This window comes from Emys orbicularis, chromosome 3 (genome assembly GCF_028017835.1).
Source record: "Emys orbicularis isolate rEmyOrb1 chromosome 3, rEmyOrb1.hap1, whole genome shotgun sequence".
In the NCBI taxonomy this organism is placed as follows: domain Eukaryota; kingdom Metazoa; phylum Chordata; order Testudines; family Emydidae; genus Emys; species Emys orbicularis.
Genome location: NC_088685.1, coordinates 195,802,865 through 195,825,861, shown reverse-complemented (window position 1 = coordinate 195,825,861; position 22,997 = coordinate 195,802,865). Strand labels below are relative to the sequence as shown.

The window sequence follows — 22,997 nt, the reverse complement described above, 5'->3', positions numbered from 1 at the left end:
CTGGAAGGCAGGTGGTAGATTCCTTTTCTGAATATTAGCTAAATCTGGAAAAGAAAAGTCAATTTCTGCTTCCATGGCTCAGAAGTGTAAATCCTCCTATGTGCCTGGTACTGTATCTAAAGCTGCCCAGGTCCTAGTAGAGCCTCCCCTCCCTTACTTTTCATTTTAAATTCTAGTGGGATCTCCCTTGCTAGGCTTCAGATAGAGAGGTGCACTGTCCATTTAGTCCACCCAATTCTTTCTTTGGGGGAGAGCCCAGGGCTGGGGCAGCAGGAGGTGGGGGAGAGCCCAGGGCTGGGGCGGCAAGAGGTGCGGGTGTGTGGGGGGGGGAAGAGCCCAGGGCTGGGGTGGCAGGAGGTGCGGGTGGGGGGGGGGGAAGAGCCCAGGGGATGCAGGGGGGAGGGGGAGAGCCCAGGGCTGGGGTGGCAGGGGGGTGCAGGTGGGGGCCAGAGCTGGGGCAGCAGGGGGTGCGGGGGGGGGGGACACAGCCCAGGGCTGGGGCGGCAGGAGGTGTGGGTGGGGGGAGAGCCCAGGGCTGGGGCGGCAGGTGGGGGCCAGAGCTGGGGCAGCAGGGTGTGTGGGCGGGGGAGAGCCCAGGGCTGGGGCGGCAGGGGGTGCAGGTGGGGGGCCAGAGCTGGGGGTGCGGGTGGGGAGAGCCCAGGGCTGGGGCGGCAGGAGGTGCGGGTGGGGGGAGAGCCCAGGGCTGGGGCAGCAGGGGGGTGCAGGTGGGGGCCAGAGCTGGGGCAGCAGTGGGTGTGGGCGGGGGAGAGTCCAGGGCTAGGGCAACACAGGGGTGCGGGGGGGGAGCCCAGGGCTGGGGTGGGGGGGCGGCAAAAAACCTACAGCTGGCTCTGTCCCTACCAGTCACAGCAAGCTGCAGCATGAGGTTTCAGTTCCACACTCCTTCCCCCTCCCTTTCCTGTTAATTGCGGCCAAGGGAATGCTGGGAAATGTAGTTCTTTCCCTGCTCCAGGGCCAGCTCTATAGGCAGGGAGCTAACCAAGGAACTACAGCTCCCAGGGCCCCCTGTTAGTTCTCAGCTCCCAGGCTGGATTCTTGCGCCCCTGCATATTTGCCGCCCCAAGCAACTGCTTGCTTTGCTGGTGCCTAGAGCCGGCCCTGTCCTCTAGCAGAGGTCTTTGGCAGAGACCTCCTCTTGTAACAGTCATGTCCATTTTAGCTGAACATTATATTCATATTGTAATGTTCTTTAATGGGGCTACTTTTGGAAAAACCTTGTATCAATCTCCTTGCTTAGTGGTGTTGGATTTTAAGACTCTGGCATTGCCCTTTTCTTCTCAAGTTTTTGTGACTTCTCTTGTTGATCATGGTTCAGAGGAAGAAAAGATGTCCTCTGACTTAGAAAAATAAATTTTGCTCCCTTCCTAAAACATTAAAGATCTAGATCCATCTATCCATCCAGGGTTCCTTTGGCTTTCAGTAGTCTAAATTATATTGTGCTGGACTCCCTCAAGCTGTCCACTAAGATCCTCAGCTCCTCTATATTTGTTTGCTGAGCATTATGAGATTTGTCCATGAAGGCAGGGTATCTCGTTCCACCTCTGTAAAATAGTATTTCCCTTAACAAGGAATATCATTTTTTGTGAGAAACAATGGATTCAACCCCCCTCTAACTTTTTGTCAGGCAACAAATTTAGATTTTCAGAAAAGAAAACTAGGTCCTTTTCATTGGGGAAAAAGTCAGTCCTTTACAGTCAGATGTTCCTTCAGCTGTCTAAGTCTGGTTGTGGTATTTTGAGAGTAAGCCCAAGCCTTCCTTCTCTGCCCTTAAGAATGGGTACAAAGGTTTTGAGCAATCAACCTTTTCTCTCCACAGACTTTTTTTTTTTTTTTTTTTTTGTGGGGTAGAATCTATGATTTTCTTTTCATTCTAGTGGAAAGTCATCTCTGAATAATAAGTCCTTTTTCTCTTGAGGGAAGGTGCTCATGTCATTTTCCTGGCTACTGATTCACAAATAATGAATTAGTTGGCAATGTGAATGTAATTTTGCCTTTACTTCCTCATAGTTTTATCTTCCATGTATAAATGTCATTCTTTTGATGTAGAAGCTTGGTATTCTTCATCTACTGTAAGAGAGGTAACAGACAACTGATTCAAAAGTTTAATTTTTTATAGGTATCTTTTCAATGATGCTGAAGTAAAACCATTTGATTCTGCTCAGCTTGCTTCTGAATGTTTTGGTGGAGAAATGACTGTAAGTTGTAGCCTTTACCTCTAGTCTCTCCCCCCCCCCCCCTTTTATTTTATTTTTTTATTACAATCTCAGAAGGTAGTACTGGACAATAGCCCTGCCCTGAGGACTCTGTCACGTGGGTTCTATAGTGCTCTGCCCTGCCCTGATACCCCTCCAGTTCAACATGTATATGAAGCTGCTAAGGGAGTTTAATTGAGACACTTGTTGTGGTAGGGACAAGGAGACTGCGCAGCCTGAGTCTGTTTATTTTCAGGCCATGATGCAAAGTCTATTTGCCCAAACTTTCCCTGAGAGAGAGTGGGTTGCCTGGAGTATAAGATGATGAAGGGGAAAGTTCTTTTGGTGAATTGGGAATTCGTGTGTGTGGAATGCAGAGCCAAATTTGTTTTTTGTATGTTTTAAAAAAAAGTCTATTAGTGAAATAGCTATAAATTAACTTTATAAATACAGGTGCGTTTTGCCCAAATAAACAGTTGCATAGTGATTGATATCCTTTATAACTCATGTATATTGTTATTCACATTACATTAGTTTCCTGATCTGTAAAATAGTGATAACTTTTTTTAAGCATTTGAGATCCTTGACTGAGAAGCACTAATAAGTATAAAACATATTAATATTAATGCTTCAGGAACCACCAGTAGCTGCCAGAGAATGTAGTTCTTCAGTCTACTGTCTGGAAAGAATTGACAAAACAGGCACTAAACAAATGTTTTTAATGTTTTGTATTCAGACCTATGCCTTTTATAGTTTTTCTTTTGGTCAGAGAAAGGAGTTTCATGGATTTAAAATAAATATTAAAAGCAAATTACTTTACAAGACTGTACCAGCTTCTTGCCTTGGCTTTTGAATCTGCTGTATGAATTTGCCTTTTGTCAGCAGTGTGAATATTTTTACACATCTTTAGTACGAAGCACTGCTAAACCAATTGCAAACATTCACAATGTGTAAAAACCTACAACGATGTGCTTTCCTGATTTGCATGCTTAATAACAGCTTATTACAACAATTCTATGAACAAGCTAAAGAATTCCACCTGGTAAAGTTGCTATGCCAAAGTACAACACAAAATTGATTCCGTGCAGAAGATCTGCAAAACATCTGCAGACTCCAAAAACAGAGGATATGGTCTGGAGAAATATGAGAGGAGTCAGAGTCAAAGTACTGCATATGCAACCCTGGAAAGTGAAAGTAAGCTACTACAGGAAACTTAAAATTATTTAATGATGAGCAAGGAATATAATTGATGGCAGACCCTGCATGGAGAGCATAAAGTGGAGTTACTTCCTTGCATACTGAGACCAGAATCATCCACAATGAGGCCATAATAACAAGTTTGTGATGAATATTTTCAGTAACCCATGTTCTCTTTTTGACAGACCAAGACATATGATTCTGTCACTGATAAATTTATGGATTTCTCCTTTGAAAAGGTACCCTTTTCCCTTTTCATTTGCTAAATAAATATATTTTTAAATTTATGACCTAAGTAATCTCTCTGAAGAGCAAAAATTATACAGATTTTTCTTTTCCTTAAAGACACATAGTGCGTACATGCTGTTTTATAAACGGATGGAACCAGAGGAGGAAAATGGCAAAGACTACAAGTTTGATGTTTCATCAGAGTTGCTGGAGGTACAAGTTGGTTTGTTTTAACACCAATGTAAAAATATAGTAAGAAATCTTATCCAAATCAGTGGGATCTGAGTAAATATAGAAAATGAAATTTGATTTTAAATATTAAGATAATTGAAAGGCTTGCCATCTTTCATAGAACATTTTGTAATATAACATCACTCTTTACACTGCTAAAATTAACATTGTGTCAATGTTTCCATTATAATCCACTACTTTCCAGAGTTTGTAACCCAGCAGTAAAAATTAACTAAAACTTGGTATTATAACCTTAAAAAAAAAAAAAAAAAAGGAAGGTTGTATTTTTTGTAAGTTCCATTTTATTTAAATAAAAAATAGCAATGCTGGCAACTGTACAAAAAGTGTAAAATGGATATTAAATTATATAAAGTACTGAAATTCACTGGTATTTCTAAAGTGAAAAGAATATGTAATTGAGAGCTGGCAGCATAATCATCAGAGAAAGCACAATAAAGAAGATGGTCCATTATATGTATAAGGCATAACACAGACTAGGTTGTGCAGTTGTTGTGACATAATTTAGCTGAATGTCTTGTTCTGTAGTAAGGCCTCAGGCCAAAAATCAGCTGTCACTAGCACACCAGAAGTGCAGTTGTATCACAACACACTATTTGAAATAGTCGTGACTTGGGCTGGAGATGTACTCCAAACAGGAAAGAGTTTGGTTTATTTCAAACAAACCCCAAACTCCATTTCTGTTCTATTGTACTTACAAGTGGGCTGCAAGAAAAATAGTTAAACATTTATAATAAATGATTTCTATGAGATGAGAAAATCTTTCACTTGAGCTAATATGCTTCAGAGATCTTAAACAGAACGGTTTGTGTAAAACAGGCTATAGTATCTGAGGGCCTTCTATATCCTGTCAATTTTGCATTCATTTAAGCAACGACAAAATGGAAAATTATAGCAGGAATTCTGACTTGAGCAGTTTTTCTCTGGGTCATATAGACTAGACCAGAGCTGTCCAACCTGTGCCTGGGAACCACCTGTGGCCTTCAAGGCTCTAAATTGTGGCCTTTGATCGCAAAATGCATTAAGAAGATTTGTATTGATTACAAATTATACCTTGGGACTATGGCCTGTGATTGTTAATCTGAAGTGTTTGAATCAGCCCTGTTGCTATGGGGAGAAGATGAGGCAATGCCTCTACTATAGCTCTGACGTGACAGAGAGTGTTCTGAGTAACTGCAACTGCTCAAGAGCTCATTCACTAGTTGCCTGTTGTGTTTCAGAGGGGAAATGAGAAAGTAGTTCTTTCCTGCAGACTTGTGAGCAGGATAGGAACTCAACTGGCTCTGCTTGACCTAGGGAAGTGCCTAGCAGAGGATGGCTCCACTCCTCCACATGACTACCCAGGGTAGCCCAAGTGAGGCGGAAGACAAGAGAAGCTGAGAACCAGTCACGCATTGCATCTCGCTTATTTTTTGGCACATAAAAGGCCTGAGGGCTGCTCTAACTTGTCAGCTGGCTACCAAGCGACTTGGCTATTGAGGGACTACGTGCCAGCAGGAGATAGCTGGAACACATCATGCACTTACCTCACATTCTCCACGTCTCTTACCACCCGCTCCATGCACGTACTTTGCAAATATTGCAGGGAAAGAGGCATAGGAGCTGAACATGTCAACCCTGTGCCTGTTAGAGATGCATCTCTGCCTGTGCCAGTGGTATCCCTAATAGGGGATTTGCATGTGGTTGGGGTTTTTTGTTTGTTTGTTTTTTACACTCCTTTTCTGCCACCTGAGTGGCCCTAGGGAGCAAAAAAGGGCAGGGAATCTGTCCTAAAGTACTGATTTATGGCCACTTATATGTTTGGCACTCAGGCTGAAAAAGTTGGGCATAACTGGTCTAGTCCTTAGCCAGACAATCAGATTATGCTTTCAGCCCTGCCCAATTAAAAAATAATCCATAGTAGACTTCAGCAAAGAGTTAAAGTTTAAAATCATTCATATTGGGGAAAAAATTGTGCAAACCAATTTGGTCAAAAACAAAATTTCAATCAAGGAGATCTGGCACAAAATATTGTTTTGGATGAGAACAGTGGCCCAAATTCTGTCTTCAGAGTTTTATCAAAAGTTCATTGAAGTCACCATAAGTCTTTCCATTAATTTCAATGGGCTTTGGATCAAGCCCATGCAACCCCATTGACATTACTTCTAATGTTTATTTATTAGCTTTAGTGGGGTTACATGAGTTTAATTGACTTCAGTGGAAGATGCTGGGTGCTTAGCATTTGTGAAAATCATGCCACTAATTTAGACACCTAAATATGGACTTAGAAACCTAGTATTAGGTACTCATTTTAAAAAATCTTGGACAGGTAAGCAAGTATGTGGAAAGGTGTGTGTGTGTGTGTGTGTGTGTGTGTGTGTGTGGAAGGGAGGGGATATTGGGAACTGTTTTTAATTACAGCAGGCAAAACAGTCTGCCATAGTAGAAATAGAACCTATATTTTAAACTAAAATTGAGAGACAAGATTGGGTTTTTTTAGTCAACAAGTGTTATAATTTTATTTTTAAATCCCACAAATTTTAATGAAGTAAACTGCTTTCTTGTATCTGATGTTAGTATTTTTTCTTCAGTGGATATGGCATGATAACATGCAGTTTCTTCAAGACAAGAACATTTTTGAACATACATATTTTGGGTAAGTTTTGCTTTAAATACATATTATTTTGAGATGTTTTTACTTAATCCAGATGTTTAAAATTTATTTTAACTAACAAAATATATTACTGACTTTAGGTTTATGTGGCAGTTGTGTAGTAGCATTCCAAGCACATTACCAGATCCAAAAGCAGTCTCCCTAATGACAGCAAAGGTAAAGTATCTTAACATCATAAAGCATTTCTTCTAAACGGAATATGTTTAAATGATAATTCTGGACACTGATTAACTGAATAACATTTTCTTGCAGTTAAGCACTTCCTTTGTTCTGGAGACATTTATCCATTCAAAAGAAAAGGTATGTTGGTTTGCTTGTAAATACATATTAAGTAATTGTATACATTCAGTGAAATTTGCCTGCCCCTCTGTGCTTTTATGTAAAAGGATATGGTTTTGAGTCATAACTTACCGTATATACTCGATCATAAGCCGGTTCGTTTATAAGCCGACCCCCCCCCCAAGATGGATAAGTAAAAATGGAAAATTTTTATGACCCGTTCATAAGCCGACCCTGTAATTCAGGGGTCAGCAAACTTTGGCTCCCGGGCCATCAGGATAAGCCGCTGGCGGGCCGAGATGGTTTGTTTACCTCGAGCATCCACAGGCACAAAGGTAAAAAGTAAACAAAGTGTCCCGGCGCACCAGATGCTTAACCTGATGGGCCAGGACAGCAACTGGTGGGGAAATTTGGGGGGGGAGGGGTGTAGAGAAGCTGGGGGTCAGGGGAGTAACCCCTGTGACCACCCCCCACATGACCTCACCCCTATAGCCCGGGACCCCCACACTCTCCCCACCCCATCCCTTCCCACCTTATCTGGGGCAGGCCAGGGGAGGATGTCTCTGGCCTGGCTGGAGCTGCAGACCGGGCGGTGCAGCCGCAGCATGTTCCAGCGGGCTGGGCCGGCGTGCTCTGGCGGGCCGGGAGGCATGGCCACAGGCTGCTCTGGGGGGCGGGGCCGAGTGACACGGCTGCAGCCTGCCAGCCCTGGAGCTGCAGTTGCTTCGGAGGCTGGGGGGAGAGCAGCGTGGCCAGAAGCGGGGAGACTCGGCCCCGCCTCTTCCCTTCTGGCTCTGCTGGCAGTGCTGCCTCTCCTTGCTCCCTCTGTTGGGGAGAGGGGCTGTGTCCCACCTCTCCCTCTCTATACCCGTTCATAAGCCGACCCCCGTCTCTGGCGCTTCCCTTTTTTACTAAAAAAAAAAAATTTGGCTTATGAACGAGTATATACGGTATACAGTAGTCACTACAAAGGATGTTTACAGTTTCAGATTTCATAGTGCCCTCAAATGAAAAGCATAAAAATGGGTTTGTGCCCGTTTGCCTCTTTCTGCTGTAAATTTAAGGCTTGAAAAATCGTGTGTGGTGGGGATGGGAAGTGTTGGGCTGGGTTGGATTGGTTTTTTTCCTTAGAAATGTCAGGACTGACAAATCTTGTATTCTCTTTTTGGTGGAAGAATTATTGTATGATTCAGAGATGTGAATTAGAATCTTTTTTAGTCTCTAATCAAAGGGGCAGGGTGTTGAATCCTTAATAAAGAGAGTTGTGCTTGTAAGCGTTTTAGTTAAATAGATATGAACATAAACACAAAACAAAGAGTTTCAATCAGTCTGAATAGAAATCATTTTAACTCTCCATTGATTTACTTTCTTTGTATCTGTGATGTCAATTCTTCAGTCATCCGGGTTAGTCAAGACCTGTATTTCTAATATAAAAACAAGCAAGGGGAAAAAAACTTTAAAAGAAAATTTCAGACCTTTTTATACAGTATATAACACTTATGTTCAAGAAGATTGTGTGCCAGGTACTCTGGTCCACCTGGACTGTGTTTGATGCAGAACTGTTGCGGTGGATTGAAGATCTGGCCACAACCTGGCATAAATTAGTGCAGCTTTAGGATTGCTGTAACTTATGCCTAAACCCCTTTGTTTTCCATTTAAACTGATTTTTACTGAAAAAAACACCCAGGTTTTATAAAAAGTATTATTCATTTTTTCTGATTTTCACCCTACTTTTGTATCATTCAGATATATAAAATACTATACATTGCATGAGGTATATATATTACAATAATACATTAGTTTGTTTATATATGCAAAGCTGCCTGTTGAAGTAAGGCTATGTAGTAGTCTAGAAAAGGGGTTCCCAACCTTTTTCTTTCTGAGCCCTTCCCCCCCCCCCCCCCCATGCTATAAAAACTCTGTGGCCCGCCTGTGCCACAGCAATTGTTTTTCTGCATATCCAGTAGATTAAAAGCCAAGAGCCAGCATTAAGGGGTTGCAAGCAGGGCAATTGCCTGGGGCCCCAAACCTCAGGGAGCCCCATAAAGCTAAGTTGCTCAGGCTTTGGCTTCAGCCCTGCATGGTGGGGCTCAGGCTTCAACTTTCTGCCCTGGGCCCCAGTGAGTCTAATGCCAGCCTTGCTTTCTGATTTATTTTGGAGGATCCTCTGAAACCTGTTCACAGTCCCCCAGGTTGAGAACCTCTGGTCTAAAAGATGCACACAATAAACAAATAGGCACACACGCAAGCCCTGAAGTGCATGCGCATCTCAACATATTGATAAATCTCACGCCCACCACGTACACATTTCAAGCTGTTAGCAGATAACAGTTTAAAGTTCGGACACACTAAAATGGGAAGAAAACGAAAATCTGTATCAGAATATGTTTCAGAACACAAGGAAGTATTCGAAAGTTTAAAAATAAAACAGAGGAGAAAAGGATGAAGTTGAGTGTATGCACTGCAAATGGTGTGGTCCAATTATTAAATGTAAATATTTATAGGCTAATAGTTCTTCGTCTACAACAGTAAACTGTTTATTCAAATGAAAAGTTTTGTTTGGGGATTAGAGATATATTGTTTTCTTAGACCCAGAGGGGCATTGTGTTTTGAGTTCTGTTTTAGTTCTGCAGCAAACCACATTGAATGCCATTCATCAAAGCATTAATCTATTGAATCCTTTCCCCTGTCCTTCCATCCACCAAAATAAACCCCAGTATTTACCCATAAAAATTATTCATAGTTTTTTCCACCAATTTCCACCTGTTTTTGTTGTTGTAGTAATAAACACCGATAAATCCCTGGGGAAAATTAAATATAAAACAAAACAAAAGGCCCTACTTTACTGATCCAGTAAAGCACTTAAGCATGAGCTTAACATTAGGAGTTAAGTGGGATTACTTCTGTCAGTAAAGCAAACAGGATTTGGTCCCCATCTCATTTTCTTTATTAGTATTTATTGGTAATAGGTGTTAATTTATATATATATATATATAATTTTTATGTGTGTGTGTGTGTATATATATGTATGTATATTCCCACATAAATCTAGTAATGAAATAGGATTGCTAATGTAGTTACATGAAGCAGAGCTGTGACAAAGCCTTCTGCTAGCTCCTCAGATATTATTAAATATAAATAATAGAATATAAAATAATTTTCACCTCTTCCTTTTTTCACTGAATGATGAACTTTAAGGGCAAGATTGAGTCTTTAGGCTCACCCTTTAGTATTAGACACTGCTTAGCTGCCTTTCCTCAGGCTCTGAGAGTCATTTCTTGCCCTGCTTCTCTCTTGTCCTGAAGAAGGAGTAAACTACTTCACTCATGTGGTCTATGTGAGGGAGGAAGACAGAGCTAGGGCGCCCCCCACTCCTTGTCCACCCCCCAGCTTACTTATAAGGTATGGTCAGGGGTGGGGGGCACCTTTAAGTGTATAACCCCTGCTCTTCTCCTTGCACCCAGAGCCACAACTGAGGCATCCCTTATGCAACCAAGCGGGTGTCTGTACTTCCCCCTACATTCCTGCATGGCTGTGTTAGATCTAGATACAATCTAGTCCAAAATTAGGAAGTAAAAAAAAAAATATTCAGTAAATTAAAGCTCTTTACTTATCAGCAGTTTCAACTTCTTTAAACTCTTCATACACTTCAATACAAGAATGTAGCATGTACATCATGGAGAACTAATGTGGACTTGTTTGTTTCTTAAAAATTAGCTAATTTTTTTTTACCACCAAACACCTAATCTCACTTTTAAACTAAAATCAGATTCTGATTCTTAAAATGATACAAAATATTATTTCCACTTAATTAACTGAAAACCCTTGATATGCCTTTAGTTTTGGGATCATGTTGAGAATTAATATATTTTGGCAATTAAAATAGTGTTGTTTGCAGTGTGGTCTCCCTAATATAGTTGAGTTACAACTGTTGGTATTTGGAGTCAATGGATTTTAACATAAACATGGATTATGATTTCTTCTAAGAGTGCAGGAGGAGGATCAACAATACTTGGGAAAGATTTTTTTAGAATGTAATTAATATCAAATCAGTTTAAATGTGAAAAATGCAGTTGCCTGGATAGTGACTACACAGTGTGTAGTACTTAGTTCAGTCTCCAAAATATGTATTACTTTTTTGTTAAGAAATTTATTTCAGTTTCATTAAACATTTTAATGGATTGTAATTGCATTTGTTCTTAAGCCTAAATATATTAACTGGTTGTGTAGAAACTTAAGATTAAGTTGGAATTTGATCTTAAAATCTTTTTTCCTATTTCTCTTTAGCCCACAATGCTTCAGTGGATTGAACTGTTAACAAAACAGTTTAATAACAGTCAGGCAGCTTGTGAGGTGAGATAAATAATGAGGTGTTGAACAAGGTAAAAAAGTAAAAAAAAAAACCAACTTTATATAAAGAATTTTGCATTTTTAGGGGTTAGCATCACTAGGTATTTTGGAGTATTTGGACATACGTGTACTAAGAGGTGAAATTCCTCCTTGTGCAAAGCCTAAACTTTGTATGGAAAATGCTGCAGGGACTCAGGGGATGACATTGCTGCCCCTTCTGGTGAGCCTGTAGGCAGGCCATAAGGTGAAACACTTTCATGACTGTAGTAGTAGACATAGCTGTCTACACCCTCTTGGGCTGACTGTTTAATATTGATAGGTTTTGCAGAGGGGTTTAAGTGACGTGAGGTTGGTCACTTGGCACAGTAGGCATTGGAAGGGACTTTCATGCGTAAGGCACAGCATGGAAGAAGGCATGAAAACAAGGGAAAGGAAACAAAAGGAGCAGTGACATAGGAGGCTGGGGTGGAGTGAAGAGAGTAAGAAGAAGTAAGAGTAGAGAGATAGGCAAGAGCAAACTCATACGGAGCCTTGCTGGTGAAGATGAGGGACTTGAACTTGATGTGGAGGGCAAAGGAAAGCCTGTGAAAGGATGAGAAGAATGGAGTGACATGGTAGGAGTTTTGTGGGAGGAAGATGATTTTAGCATTAATATTTTTGTAGAGACAAATGGGAGCTTGGGGGGAAGCCAGGAGAAAGAGGTTGCAGTCTGAAGATGAAGGCATGTCCAAAGAATGTTGCCATATGGATGGAAAGGACAGAATTTTGAGATATCGAAGAGGAAAAATTGACAGAATTTGGTCTTAATCTGAATATGCAAGGAGAAGAGGAGTGTCCAAAATGACATTGAGATTGCAAGTCTTAATGACAGAAACTTCCTGTTCTTCTTCGAGTGCTTGTTCATATCGATTCCAATTAGGTGTGCGCGCGCTGCGTGCACGATCGTCGGAGAATTTTCTACCCTAGCAACACCCGGTGGGTCGGCTGTGGAGCCCCCTGGAGTGGCGCCTTCATGGTGCTGGATATATACCCCAGCCGACCCAGCGCCCCCTCAGTCCCTTCTTACCACCCGTCACGGTCGTTGGAACTGTGGAGCGCGGCATAGCTGTTCTCCACTCTCCCTAGCTTTACTCGTTAGTTCTTGTAGATAGTTGTTGGTTATATACTTATAGATTAGTAGTTTTGTTGTTAATAGTTTTATAGAGTAGTTATAAATAGTTAGCGGGGGTAAAGGGGACTTTTATCCCCCCCTTTTTTCCCCCGGCGCGCAGCCGGGCTCATGCCCAAGGCTCCTGGCTTTAAGCCGTGCGCGACCTGTGCTAAGCCTATGCTAACGGGAGACCCTCACGACTCTTGTCTGAAGTGTCTAGGGGAGTCTCACCAGACGGACAAGTGTAAGATCTGCAAGGCTTTCAGGCCCAGGACCAAAAAGGAGCGGGACTTTAGACTTAAGCAGCTCCTTATGGAGGCGGCACTTAGCCCAGATCCGCCTTCGGCGCGCCAAGTTCCAGCACCGAGCGCCTCGGTGCGCAGCACCCCGGCGGCGCCCTCGGGTACTGCACCACGAGGAGACGCGGATAAGGCCCCATGGCACCGTCCTCCGTCGGCACCGCGTCCGCCGCAAGCCCCTCGGCGCCGTTCCCCGTCTCCGGGACATAAAAGACCCCGTAAGACCCAGGACACTGCCGTACAACAGGCACCTGCTCCCCCCGCACCGGTGATGGAGTCGCGTCCGGCTTCGGAGCGCCAGATGGTGCAGGCGACTCCGGCACCAGTTGTAGGGCCATTGAGTCCGGTGCGGACTGGCTCACCGCCTCGTCCTGTGGTTAAGCCCTGTCTCCCCTCTACGCCGGAGACATTTGCGACGGCGAAGGACCTCATCGCTCTCACGGAGCCGGTGCCATCTCAGACCGCGGCATCGCATCTGCTCCGCACGGTGCAATCCAGGGGCAAGCCTGCCCTGATACGCCCTCCATCTCCGAGCGTGGACTCGCAGCACCGCTCCCGGTCTCGGAGCAGGTCCCGACGCTGCTCGCAGTCCCGGCACCGGTCTTCATCTCGGCGCAGGTCGTACTCGCGGCCCAGATCTTCCTCCCGGCACCAGTCCACTTCTTGGCACCGACCCGAGCATCGGTACCGGTCAGAGTCCAGACGCAGTTCCCGGCACTGGTATGAGCAGCGCTCCCGTTCGCGAGGCCGCTCCCGGCACCGAGTCTACAGACGGTCTTCGCGATCCAGATCGGGATCCCGGTACCGGCATGGCCATCGGCACCGTTCTCAATCCCGGTTCCGCTCCCTGGCACCACGCAGAGACCGCTCGCCTGTGGACCGGCACCGTTCCAGGACGAGCCTCTGCAATCACGCTCGGCACCGCCCTCACCCTCAAGCTCGGCGTCTCGTTCGTCGGAAGGGGCCTCCCGATCAGCATACCCTGCTCAGGGTCAGGCTGCGGACGACTTGGGCCATTGGCAGGATGGTGGGGGGCAGAGGACCCTAGACAGGACCCTGCACATTGGTCTTTCTGGACCCCATGGGCATATCACCAAGCTCAAGGGGCTCCACCAGCGGCCTCTCGCTCGGCACACTCTGAGCCCAGGGTACCTGAGGCCACCATCACCCGTCCTCCCCCAGGGGGCCAACACCCACGCAGGTCCCAGACCCCGGTGCAGGGGATCCTGCACATCAGGGACCCTTGGAGCTGGACCCACCTCTGGATCCTTTACCCCCTGAGGTGTCCTCCTCATCTTCCCCAGATGAGGCGGTGGCGGGCACAACAATCTCAGGCCCACCTCCAATAGACCTCCGTGCCCACCAAGACCTGTTACGTAGGGTGGCACGGAACATGGACCTACAGGCAGAGGAGATAGTGGAGGTGGAGGACCCGGTGGTAAGCATCCTCTCAGCTGATGCCCCATCACGGGTGGCGTTGCCCGTTATTCGCACGAACCAGGCTAATGCTAATGCCATATGGCAAACCCCGGCCTCCATCCCTCCCACTGCCAGAGGTGTAGCGAGGAAGTACTTTGTCCCCTCTAAAGACCATGAGTACCTCTACACACACCCTCCACCGTGTTCACTAGTAGTCTCCTCAGTGAACGCAAGAGAGCGCCATGGTCAGCAGGCGGCAGCGCCCAAATCGAAGGACGCCAAACGCTTCGATTTGTTTGGACGTAAGGTTTACTCAGCGGGGGGTCTGCAGCTCAGAGCCGCAAACCAACAGGCGCTCTTGAGTCGGTACAATTACAACTCATGGAATTCCATGGGTAAATTTAAAGAGTTGGTCCCCCAGGACTCGAGAGAGGAGTTTGGGGCCCTAGTGGAGGAAGGTTAAAAGGTGGCTAGGACCTCCTTACAGGTCTCCCTGGACATAGCGGACTCTGCCGCCAGGACACTAGTGTCTGGGATAGCCATGAGACGCGTCTCCTGGCTTCAGGTATTGGGGTTGCCGCCAGAACTGCAGCAGACCCTGCAAGATCTGCCATTCGAGGGCCAAGTTGTTCTCGGACAAGACGGACTCTCGGTTGCAGAGCCTCAAGGACTCCAGAACCATCATGCGCTCCCTGGGGATGCATGTCCCAGGACCCCAGCGCAGGCCCTTTAGGCCCCAGCCACAGAGGTTCTACCCTCCTCCTCCTCGTCCAAGACAGGACTTCCCCAGAAGGCGTGGGCGAGGTGGTAGAAGGAGGTCAACCGGCCCCCAACCCAGTCAGAACCAAGGCCCTCCTAGACCACCTTCAGGGCCTAGGCAAAATTTTTGAAGGTGCGCTCGAGGACGGCGTACTAGCCGCTACCCAGGATCCATTCCCTTTATTTCGGGATCGCCTCTCCCGTTTCCACCGTGCTTGGTCCCTTATAACCTCGGACCGTTGGGTCCTTCGCACGGTGGAGGGGATATGCTCTCCAGTTTTCTTCGTTCCCCCCCTCCTACTCCCCCTCCCCGTCCCTCTTCAGGGACCCTTCTCACGAGCATCTCCTTACACAGGAGGTTTTTGGGCTCCTTTCTATGGGGGCCATAGAGGAGGTTCCATCAGAGTTAAGGGGCAGGGGGTTTTACTCCCGCTACTTCCTGATCCCCAAGGCAAAAGGGGGTCTGCGACCCATTTTAGATTTACGCGGACTCAACAAATTCATAGTAAAGTTGAAGTTCCGCATGGTCTCCTTGGGGACCATCATCCCTTCCCTGGATCCTGGAGACTGGTACGTCGCCCTCGACATGAAGGACGCATATTTTCATATAGCAATCTACCCTCCACACAGGCGCTTCCTTCGATTTGTAGTAAACAGCATGCACTACCAATTTGCCGTCCTTCCCTTCGGCTTGTCCACGGCTCCGAGAGTGTTCACCAAATGTCTGGCTGTCGTGGCAGCATACCTTCGTCGACAAAGGATACTGGTGTTCCCGTATCTAGACGACTGGCTGGTGCGCAGCCACACCAGGGAGCAAGTTCAAGCCCACGTCCAGATAACACTACAAACATTCCACGAGTTAGGCATCTTACTCAACAAAGAAAAGTCCACTCTGGAGCCAACCCAGAGAATAGAGTTTATCGGGGCAGTCTTAGACTCCAGACTCGCCTGAGCTCTTCTGCCAGACACTCGGTTTCACACCATCACAAACATCATCCACGGACTCCAGGTCTTCCCAATTACCACGATAAGGACGTGCCTCGGCCTGTTGGGACACATGGCCTCTTGCACTTACGTAACCAGGCATGCCAGACGTCGGCTTCGCCCACTTCAGGCCTGGGTGTCATCGGTGTACCGTCCTTATCGGGACAACCTGAACATGGTGGTCACGGTTCCGAACTCGGTCTTGACCTCTCTCACCTGGTGGCTGGACCACAAGGCGGTTTGCGCAGGAGTGCCGTTTCACACCCCACAACCCTCCCTGTACCTGGTCACGGACGCTTCATCTCTAGGTTGGGGCGCTCACCTCGGGGAGCACCATACACAGGGCCTGTGGACCACATCCCAACTAGCTCTGCACATCAATGTTCGAGAGCTGATGGCGGTGCGCCTAGCCTGTCAGGCATTTCTCGGTCTCCTACATGGCTGTTGCGTGTCAGTCCTCACAGACAACACCACGGCCACGTTCTACATCAACAAGCAAGGAGGAGCCCGGTCGTCCCTCCTATGCCAGGAGGCCATTCGCCTGTGGGAGTTCTGCATTGCCCACTCGATACATCTCATGGCATCGTTCCTCCCTGGAGTCCAGAACACTCTAGCGGACCGTCTCAGCAGATCCTTCCAGACGCACGAGTGGTCGATTCACCCGGATATCATCCATTCCATCTTCCAGAGGTGGGGATTTCCCCAGGTCGACCTGTTCGCCTCACGCGCCGACAGGAAGTGCCACGTGTTCTGCTCCCTCCAAGGGCGATCTCCGGGCTCCCTGTCGGACGCTTTCCTGCTATCATGGAAAGACCAGCTGTTCTACGCTTTCCCTCCATTTCCACTGGTCCACAGGGTACTGCTCAAGCTACGCAGAGACAAGGCACGTATGATTCTAGTCGCTCCAGCTTGGCCAAGACAGCACTGGTACACCACGCTTCTGGAGCTATCGGTACAGACTCCGATCATGCTTCCATTGTGCCCGGACTTGATCTCTCAGGACCACGGCCGACTCTGTCACCCCGACCTGCAATCGTTCCACCTTACAGCGTGGATGCTCCATGGCTGAATCGGACAGAGCTACGATGCTCACATCCCGTGCAACAGATTCTGCTGGGAAGTAGGAAACCCTCTACACGGACCACTTACTTGGCCAAGTGGAATCGTTTCTCCTGTTGGTGCGAGCAGCGGGCCACGCCCCCCTTGCAGGTGTCAATTCCACTTATACTTGAATATTTCCTATCCCTAAAACAGCAGGGTTTGGCGATATCTTCGGTCAGGGTACACCTGGCTGCTATATTGGTGTTCCACCCAGGAGAACACGCTTCCTCGGTCTTCTCTAACCCAATGGTCGTCAGATTCCTCAAGGGCTTAGACCGTCTATACCCACAGCTACGTCAACTGGTTCCGGCGTGGGATCTTAACCTGGTTCTCTCCAAGCTCAAGGGGCCCCCGTTCGAGCCATTGGCTACCTGCTCACTCCTTTACCTATCTTGGAAGACAGCCTTCCTTGTAGCCATCACTTCAGCAAGGCGTGTTTCTGAAATCAGGGCGCTCACGTCTGAGCCTCCATACACAGTCTTCCATAAAGACAAGGTGCAGCTTCGCCCCCACCCTGCCTTTCTTCCCAAGGTGGTATCAGCTTTTCATGTGAACCAGGATATTTTTCTCCCGGTCTTCCATCCTAAGCCGCACGCCACGCGTCAAGACCAGCGTATGCACTCCTTGGACGTACGCAGGGCCCTTGCTTTCTATATTGAGCGTATGAAGCCGTTTAGGAAGACGACGCAACTCTTCGTTGCAGTGGCCGACCGGATGAAAGGCTTACCGGTCTCCTCGCAACGTCTCTCCTCTTGGATCACATCCTGCATTCGTGCTTGCTACGACCTGGCCGGTGCCCCGACGCTGCGCCTCACCGCCCACTCCACGAGGGCCCAAGCCTCCTCGACTGCCTTCCTGGCTCACGTCCCGATCCAGTACATTTGTAGAGCGTCGGTTTGGTCATCGGTCCACACCTTCGCCGCTCACTATGCGCTTGTACAGCAGTCTAGAGACGATGCTGCATTTGGATCAGCGGTTCTGCATTCAGCGATGTCTCACTCCAACCCCACTGCCTAGGTAAGGCTTGGTAGTCACCTAATTGGAATCGATATGCGCAAGCACTCGAAGAAGAAAAAACGGTTACTCACCTTTGTAACTGTTGTTCTTCGAGATGTGTTGCTCATATCCATTCCAAACCCGCCCCCTTCCCCACTGTCAGAGTAGCCGGCAAGAAGGAACTGAGGGGGCGCTGGGTCGGCTGGGGTATATATCCAGCACCATGAAGGCGCCACTCCAGGGGGCTCCACAGCCGACCCACCGGGTGTTGCTAGGGTAGAAAATTCTCCGACGCACACCTAATTGGAATGGATATGAGCAACACATCTCGAAGAACAACAGTTACAAAGGTGAGTAACCGTTTTTTACTGCATAATGTTATAGTTTCAGCCATAATTAACATCCTGCAATAGATGTTATCTAATATACACCTCTACCTCGATATAACGCTGTCTTCGGGAGCCAAAAAATCTTACCACGTTATAGGTGAAACCGCGTTATATTGAACTTGCTTTGATCCATCGGAGTGCGCAGCCCCGCCCCCCCGGAGCACTGCTTTACCGTGTTATATCAGGTCGCGCTATATCGAGGTAGAGGTGTATATGCATTAATTACAGTGTTTGTTTTCAAATCCAATCTTCAGATTGTTAAATTGATATTTTAACATTCAATAATCTGGTGACACAAATTCATCACTGTGGTTTGAGAATAAGACACCAAAAACAAGTTAAGTGAAGGACCCTAGAAATAGAACATGCTAAAATACTATTAAACCAAGAAAAAAAATAAGAACCTGAATTGTTCATTCTAAAGTGGCAACATTGTCTAGTGAATTGAGCATAGTTCTATGAGTCAGGAGGCGTCAGTTCTACTCCCAACTGCCTTTCACGTCCTGACTTTGGCAGATCATTTAATCTCACGGAGACTAATTTTCTCCAAATGTAAAATAGAGATGATAATGCTTACTCACCTTTGAAAAGCATTTACGGCCCTGATTCAGGAATCACCTAAGCATCTCTCTTCTGCAAAGCACTTTAGTATGTACTTAATCTTAAATATGTACTTAAGTCTCTCTGACTTTGATGGGATTTAATTGCATATTTAAGGTTAACCACATCCTTAAGCACCCTTCTGAAACAGGGATAGCTTCTCTGAATCCAGGCCTTAGAGATCCTGGGATGAAGGGTATTAAAGATATTACATGCAAACTCGTACGTATAGTTACTATTTTCCTTCTTCCCCAGGGACAAAGGATTTTCAGATTTCTCTTGGACTTATGTTTTCTGTTTTAATAATAATAATTAATAATAATCCTCTGAATTTTAATAGCATATTAAAGGTTGACTGTAAGAAAAATTAATATAACTATTAATTTGAAATGTACAATAAAGAGCATATAATATGTATTTTATGCAGTGGTTTTTGGATCGGATGGCTGATGATGATTGGTGGCCAATGCAGATTCTAATCAAGTGTCCCAATCAAATTGTGAGGCAGGTAAGAAAAATATGATTTTATACAAAAAAATACCTATTTGATCCGTAAGCAGAAACGGTTTATTTTTACTAATTGTACAATAATATTGGCAATTCACATTACTGCACATAACTCTCATTTCCTGCTCCACCTGTATTTGATTTGTGAAGTTTATCTGGCTATGCAAACATTATATTATTCATAGCAAAATCCTACACAGAGTCTTGGAATTTAAGGCCAGAAGGGACTACAAGATCATCTAGTTGATTTCCTGTATGTCACAGGCCACTAACCACTCAGCACCCATACTATAACTCCCCACCAGAAATTAGACCAAAATATAACAGCCCAAAGGAGACTAGACTGTTATGTGCCACAGATGGATAGTAGGGGGGACCAAGGTGCACTAGTGCTTGAGACCCTGCAGTAGTAGGGCAATAATTAAGTGATATATACTCAGATAATCCTGGCATATGACCCGCACCCACTCACTGCAGAGAAAGGTGAAAATCTGCCAATCCAACCTGGGGGAAAATTCTTTCTCAACCCCACATATGGCAATCAGTTATACCCTGAGTGTGTGAGCAAGAACCAGACAGTCTTTAATGCAGTGTTATGGTTCACGGTCAAAATCACTAAGTCAGAAAGGGCATAATTTAAGATTCTTGCAACACCAACATAAATTCAGCCAAACTGCATATTTGTTTATATTAACTTATATTTTGTAACATTAAAAATGACATAGTGATCTGCACACTTAACCAGAGAAACAGGAATAGAAAATAATACATACAGTAAGTACAACGCTCCCAAGTCAATACTGCTGTTAAAACCTTAACTTCTGCATTTTCTGTTTTTTGTGTGCTATTTTAACTGTGAAACATTTTCATTAACATAATTTTTTAATTTAATTTCCTTTTCTGTAAAAGTCATGAAAGTGAAAAAGCTATCTGTACTTAATGTCAGTATTTGAATATTCACAGTTACTTTAAGTTCATACCTCACTAAGGTGGGAATGAGGTAGAACTAAGCTCTTTGACTTTTGCTGCCTAGCTGAAGGCATTTTTTTATTAGCTTACCGTATATACTTGTTCATTAGCCCGTTCGTTTATAAGCCGACCCCCCAGGATGGTTAGGTAAAAATAGCAAAAACTGTATGACCCTTTCATAAACCGACCCTATATTTCAGGGGTTGGCAAACTTTGGCTCCCAGCCGTCAGGGTAAGCCGCTGGCGGGTCAGGACGTTTTGTTTACTTGGAGTGTCTGCAGGCATGGAGTCCCTCAGCTCCCTGCGGCCGTGGTTCGCCGTTCCCAGCCAATGGGAGCTGCGGGAAGTGGCACGCCATTTCCCGCAGCTCTCATTGGCTGGGAATGGCCAACCGTGGCCACAGGGAGCTTAGGGGCTCCATGCCCGCAGACGCTCCAGGTAAACAAAACGGCAATGTATTAGATATTCAAATCAATGATTCCATAGAGTTTAAAATCATCAAATTTTGGTGTAGACCCATTTATAAGCCGACCCCCACTCTTTGATGCGTCACTTTTTTACCAAAAATATTCGGCTTATGAACGAGTATATACACAATATCTTGCATCAGAAAGAGATATGAGTAGTCCCATTGACAGCTTGCTTAGCTAGAATCTGCAAGATTCGGTACTTGAATTTTATAATTTGCAAAATATAGCAGAATGTATCAATAAAACCCAAAAATCGTAAGTCATTGTTTTTCTCACTCCCACAGTTTACCTTTTTCTGGTATTAAGATGATTTTTTGGAGGATTTTGCTGCGTATGCCTCTTTTGGTCAGGTCAGGTGGGGTGGATACTATGGTAATAGTTGCAGTGTAAAAGCATAACTCATTAAATATGCAGCAGTGTCACAATGGGAGTTGTGCTTTATTAGGTTCGCTTAAATTTTAGGCAAATGTGCTAGTTCTTAGTGAATACAATGTATATTTCAAATTTCAGCCATTTTTTGATATAGATGTGCTTAAAAAAAGTTTAATTAGAATTATTGTACAATGAGATAAATTTACGCACAGCCAAAGACAGAGTATGCAAAATGCCAGGCAAAAAGTAAATAATGAATATGTAGGAACAGGAAATAATGGAAACTATTATGTAACCTTTATGACAAGCACTGTCAGGTGCCCATTTCATTATAATACAAAATATACTAATAGTAAGACCATATCTAGGTTCCAGCCATGAGGTGTGTTCATTAAAATCAGGTTTGACTGTCATATTAGAGTTTGATACTGCAACATTACAGCAAATAGAATATGGTCATCTTAATCTTTACTATAATTTTGAAACATGTAGTATTGGGAAACACGGTTATTGGAACCTGAATATGCTTTACTATAAAAACACACACCCACACATACTTAAAAAAGTGAACAAAAAAAGTCTATTTTATAACTTATCCTTTTGCAGATGTTCCAGCGCTTGTGTATTCATGTGATACAGAGACTGAGGCCAGTGCATGCACATCTGTATCTGCAACCAGGAATGGAAGACTGGTAAAATATTTGCACCTGCAACCTTTTTTTATTTGTAATTAAATGTGCTACAACTGTGTCAAAGATTTGCTTATTAAATTATCCTGTAAGCATGAAACAAACAGCAGAGATGTAGGAGCAGAAGTAATTACAGACAGAGTGAAAGCCACTTGGCAACAAACACCCCCCCAGAACCTACCTGGCCCTGGATGCTGGTATGGCTGATTGATGATGTTGGATGCCCCACTGGGCTTGTGGGATGTCTCTCCCTTCGTGGGGCTCGGATGCATCCTGGGGCTCCCCTCTGACCTTTCAGCTCCACTGAAAAAAATATCAGTCCTCTCCCAAATGGCTGCCACCTGTGGCACCAAAAAGAGAGACTAACACAGCAGTTAGAGCAGATCTGTCATCCTCCTGAGCCGTTCTTACATGTTTGGATAGCAGTGACATAGTTAACGATATCGACATTTTAAATTACCATCTTTGGGGATCAGAATTAACACTCTCAATTCGGATTAATGGAACAGTTCATACCTCTGTGGGCTGTTGTTTTAGGCTCTTTGCAGATTCAGGCAGTAATCGCTGTATCTGTTCATACTCATTTCACATTTTCTGGATTTTCTCAGCAGAGCTACAGACATTCCTTTAAATGAAATCTGAGATTTTAAAGAAAAAGATGGCAGCCTCAAGAAATAGTGTCAGTTCTCTGACCCAGCATGACCCAGCCCAGTGTGAATTCTGGTCTTTTTCCCTCAGTGGAGTCAGAGAAATTCCTTCACCATGGGGGCAAATGCCATCACGTTCCTTTTGTGATGTGTGAAAGTTCTTGACCTTTCCTCTTGCTGGTGGAGTGGGAATGTGAAGATCAGACCCCATGCGGTACTGGTGAAGATTCTGCTATAATCTCTCTCTTCTCTGCAAGGTTCTGAATTTTCACCACCACATTTTGCCTTACAAAGGGTGGTGATGCTTAAAATTTCAGCATTAGAGTTGAAAGATAGCAGCATCCATACTCTACTGCTTCTAAAAGACCTCATTAAGACAAGGCTGCTGCAAGAAGGATAAGGAAACCTGGTGCCTCAAACAGTGTCATATAGGTGCGGAAAGCCACTTCCTCTTCTTCTTCGAGTGATTTCTCATGT

General features: G+C 45.1%; 1 protein-coding gene across 1 annotated transcript in view; it reads left to right on the top strand.

Moving 5' to 3' along the window:
• USP34 (ubiquitin specific peptidase 34) overlaps nucleotides 1-22,997 on the top strand; it is a 278,527-nt gene that overhangs the window by 206,885 nt on the left and 48,645 nt on the right. Inside the window, exons 51-59 of the mRNA XM_065400557.1 lie at nucleotides 2,138-2,216; nucleotides 3,596-3,649; nucleotides 3,756-3,851; nucleotides 6,458-6,522; nucleotides 6,621-6,696; nucleotides 6,793-6,840; nucleotides 11,107-11,172; nucleotides 19,294-19,374; nucleotides 21,791-21,876. Of these exons, the coding sequence (XP_065256629.1) occupies nucleotides 2,138-2,216; nucleotides 3,596-3,649; nucleotides 3,756-3,851; nucleotides 6,458-6,522; nucleotides 6,621-6,696; nucleotides 6,793-6,840; nucleotides 11,107-11,172; nucleotides 19,294-19,374; nucleotides 21,791-21,876 (651 nt within the window). The remainder of the gene's footprint in view (nucleotides 1-2,137; nucleotides 2,217-3,595; nucleotides 3,650-3,755; nucleotides 3,852-6,457; nucleotides 6,523-6,620; nucleotides 6,697-6,792; nucleotides 6,841-11,106; nucleotides 11,173-19,293; nucleotides 19,375-21,790; nucleotides 21,877-22,997) is intronic.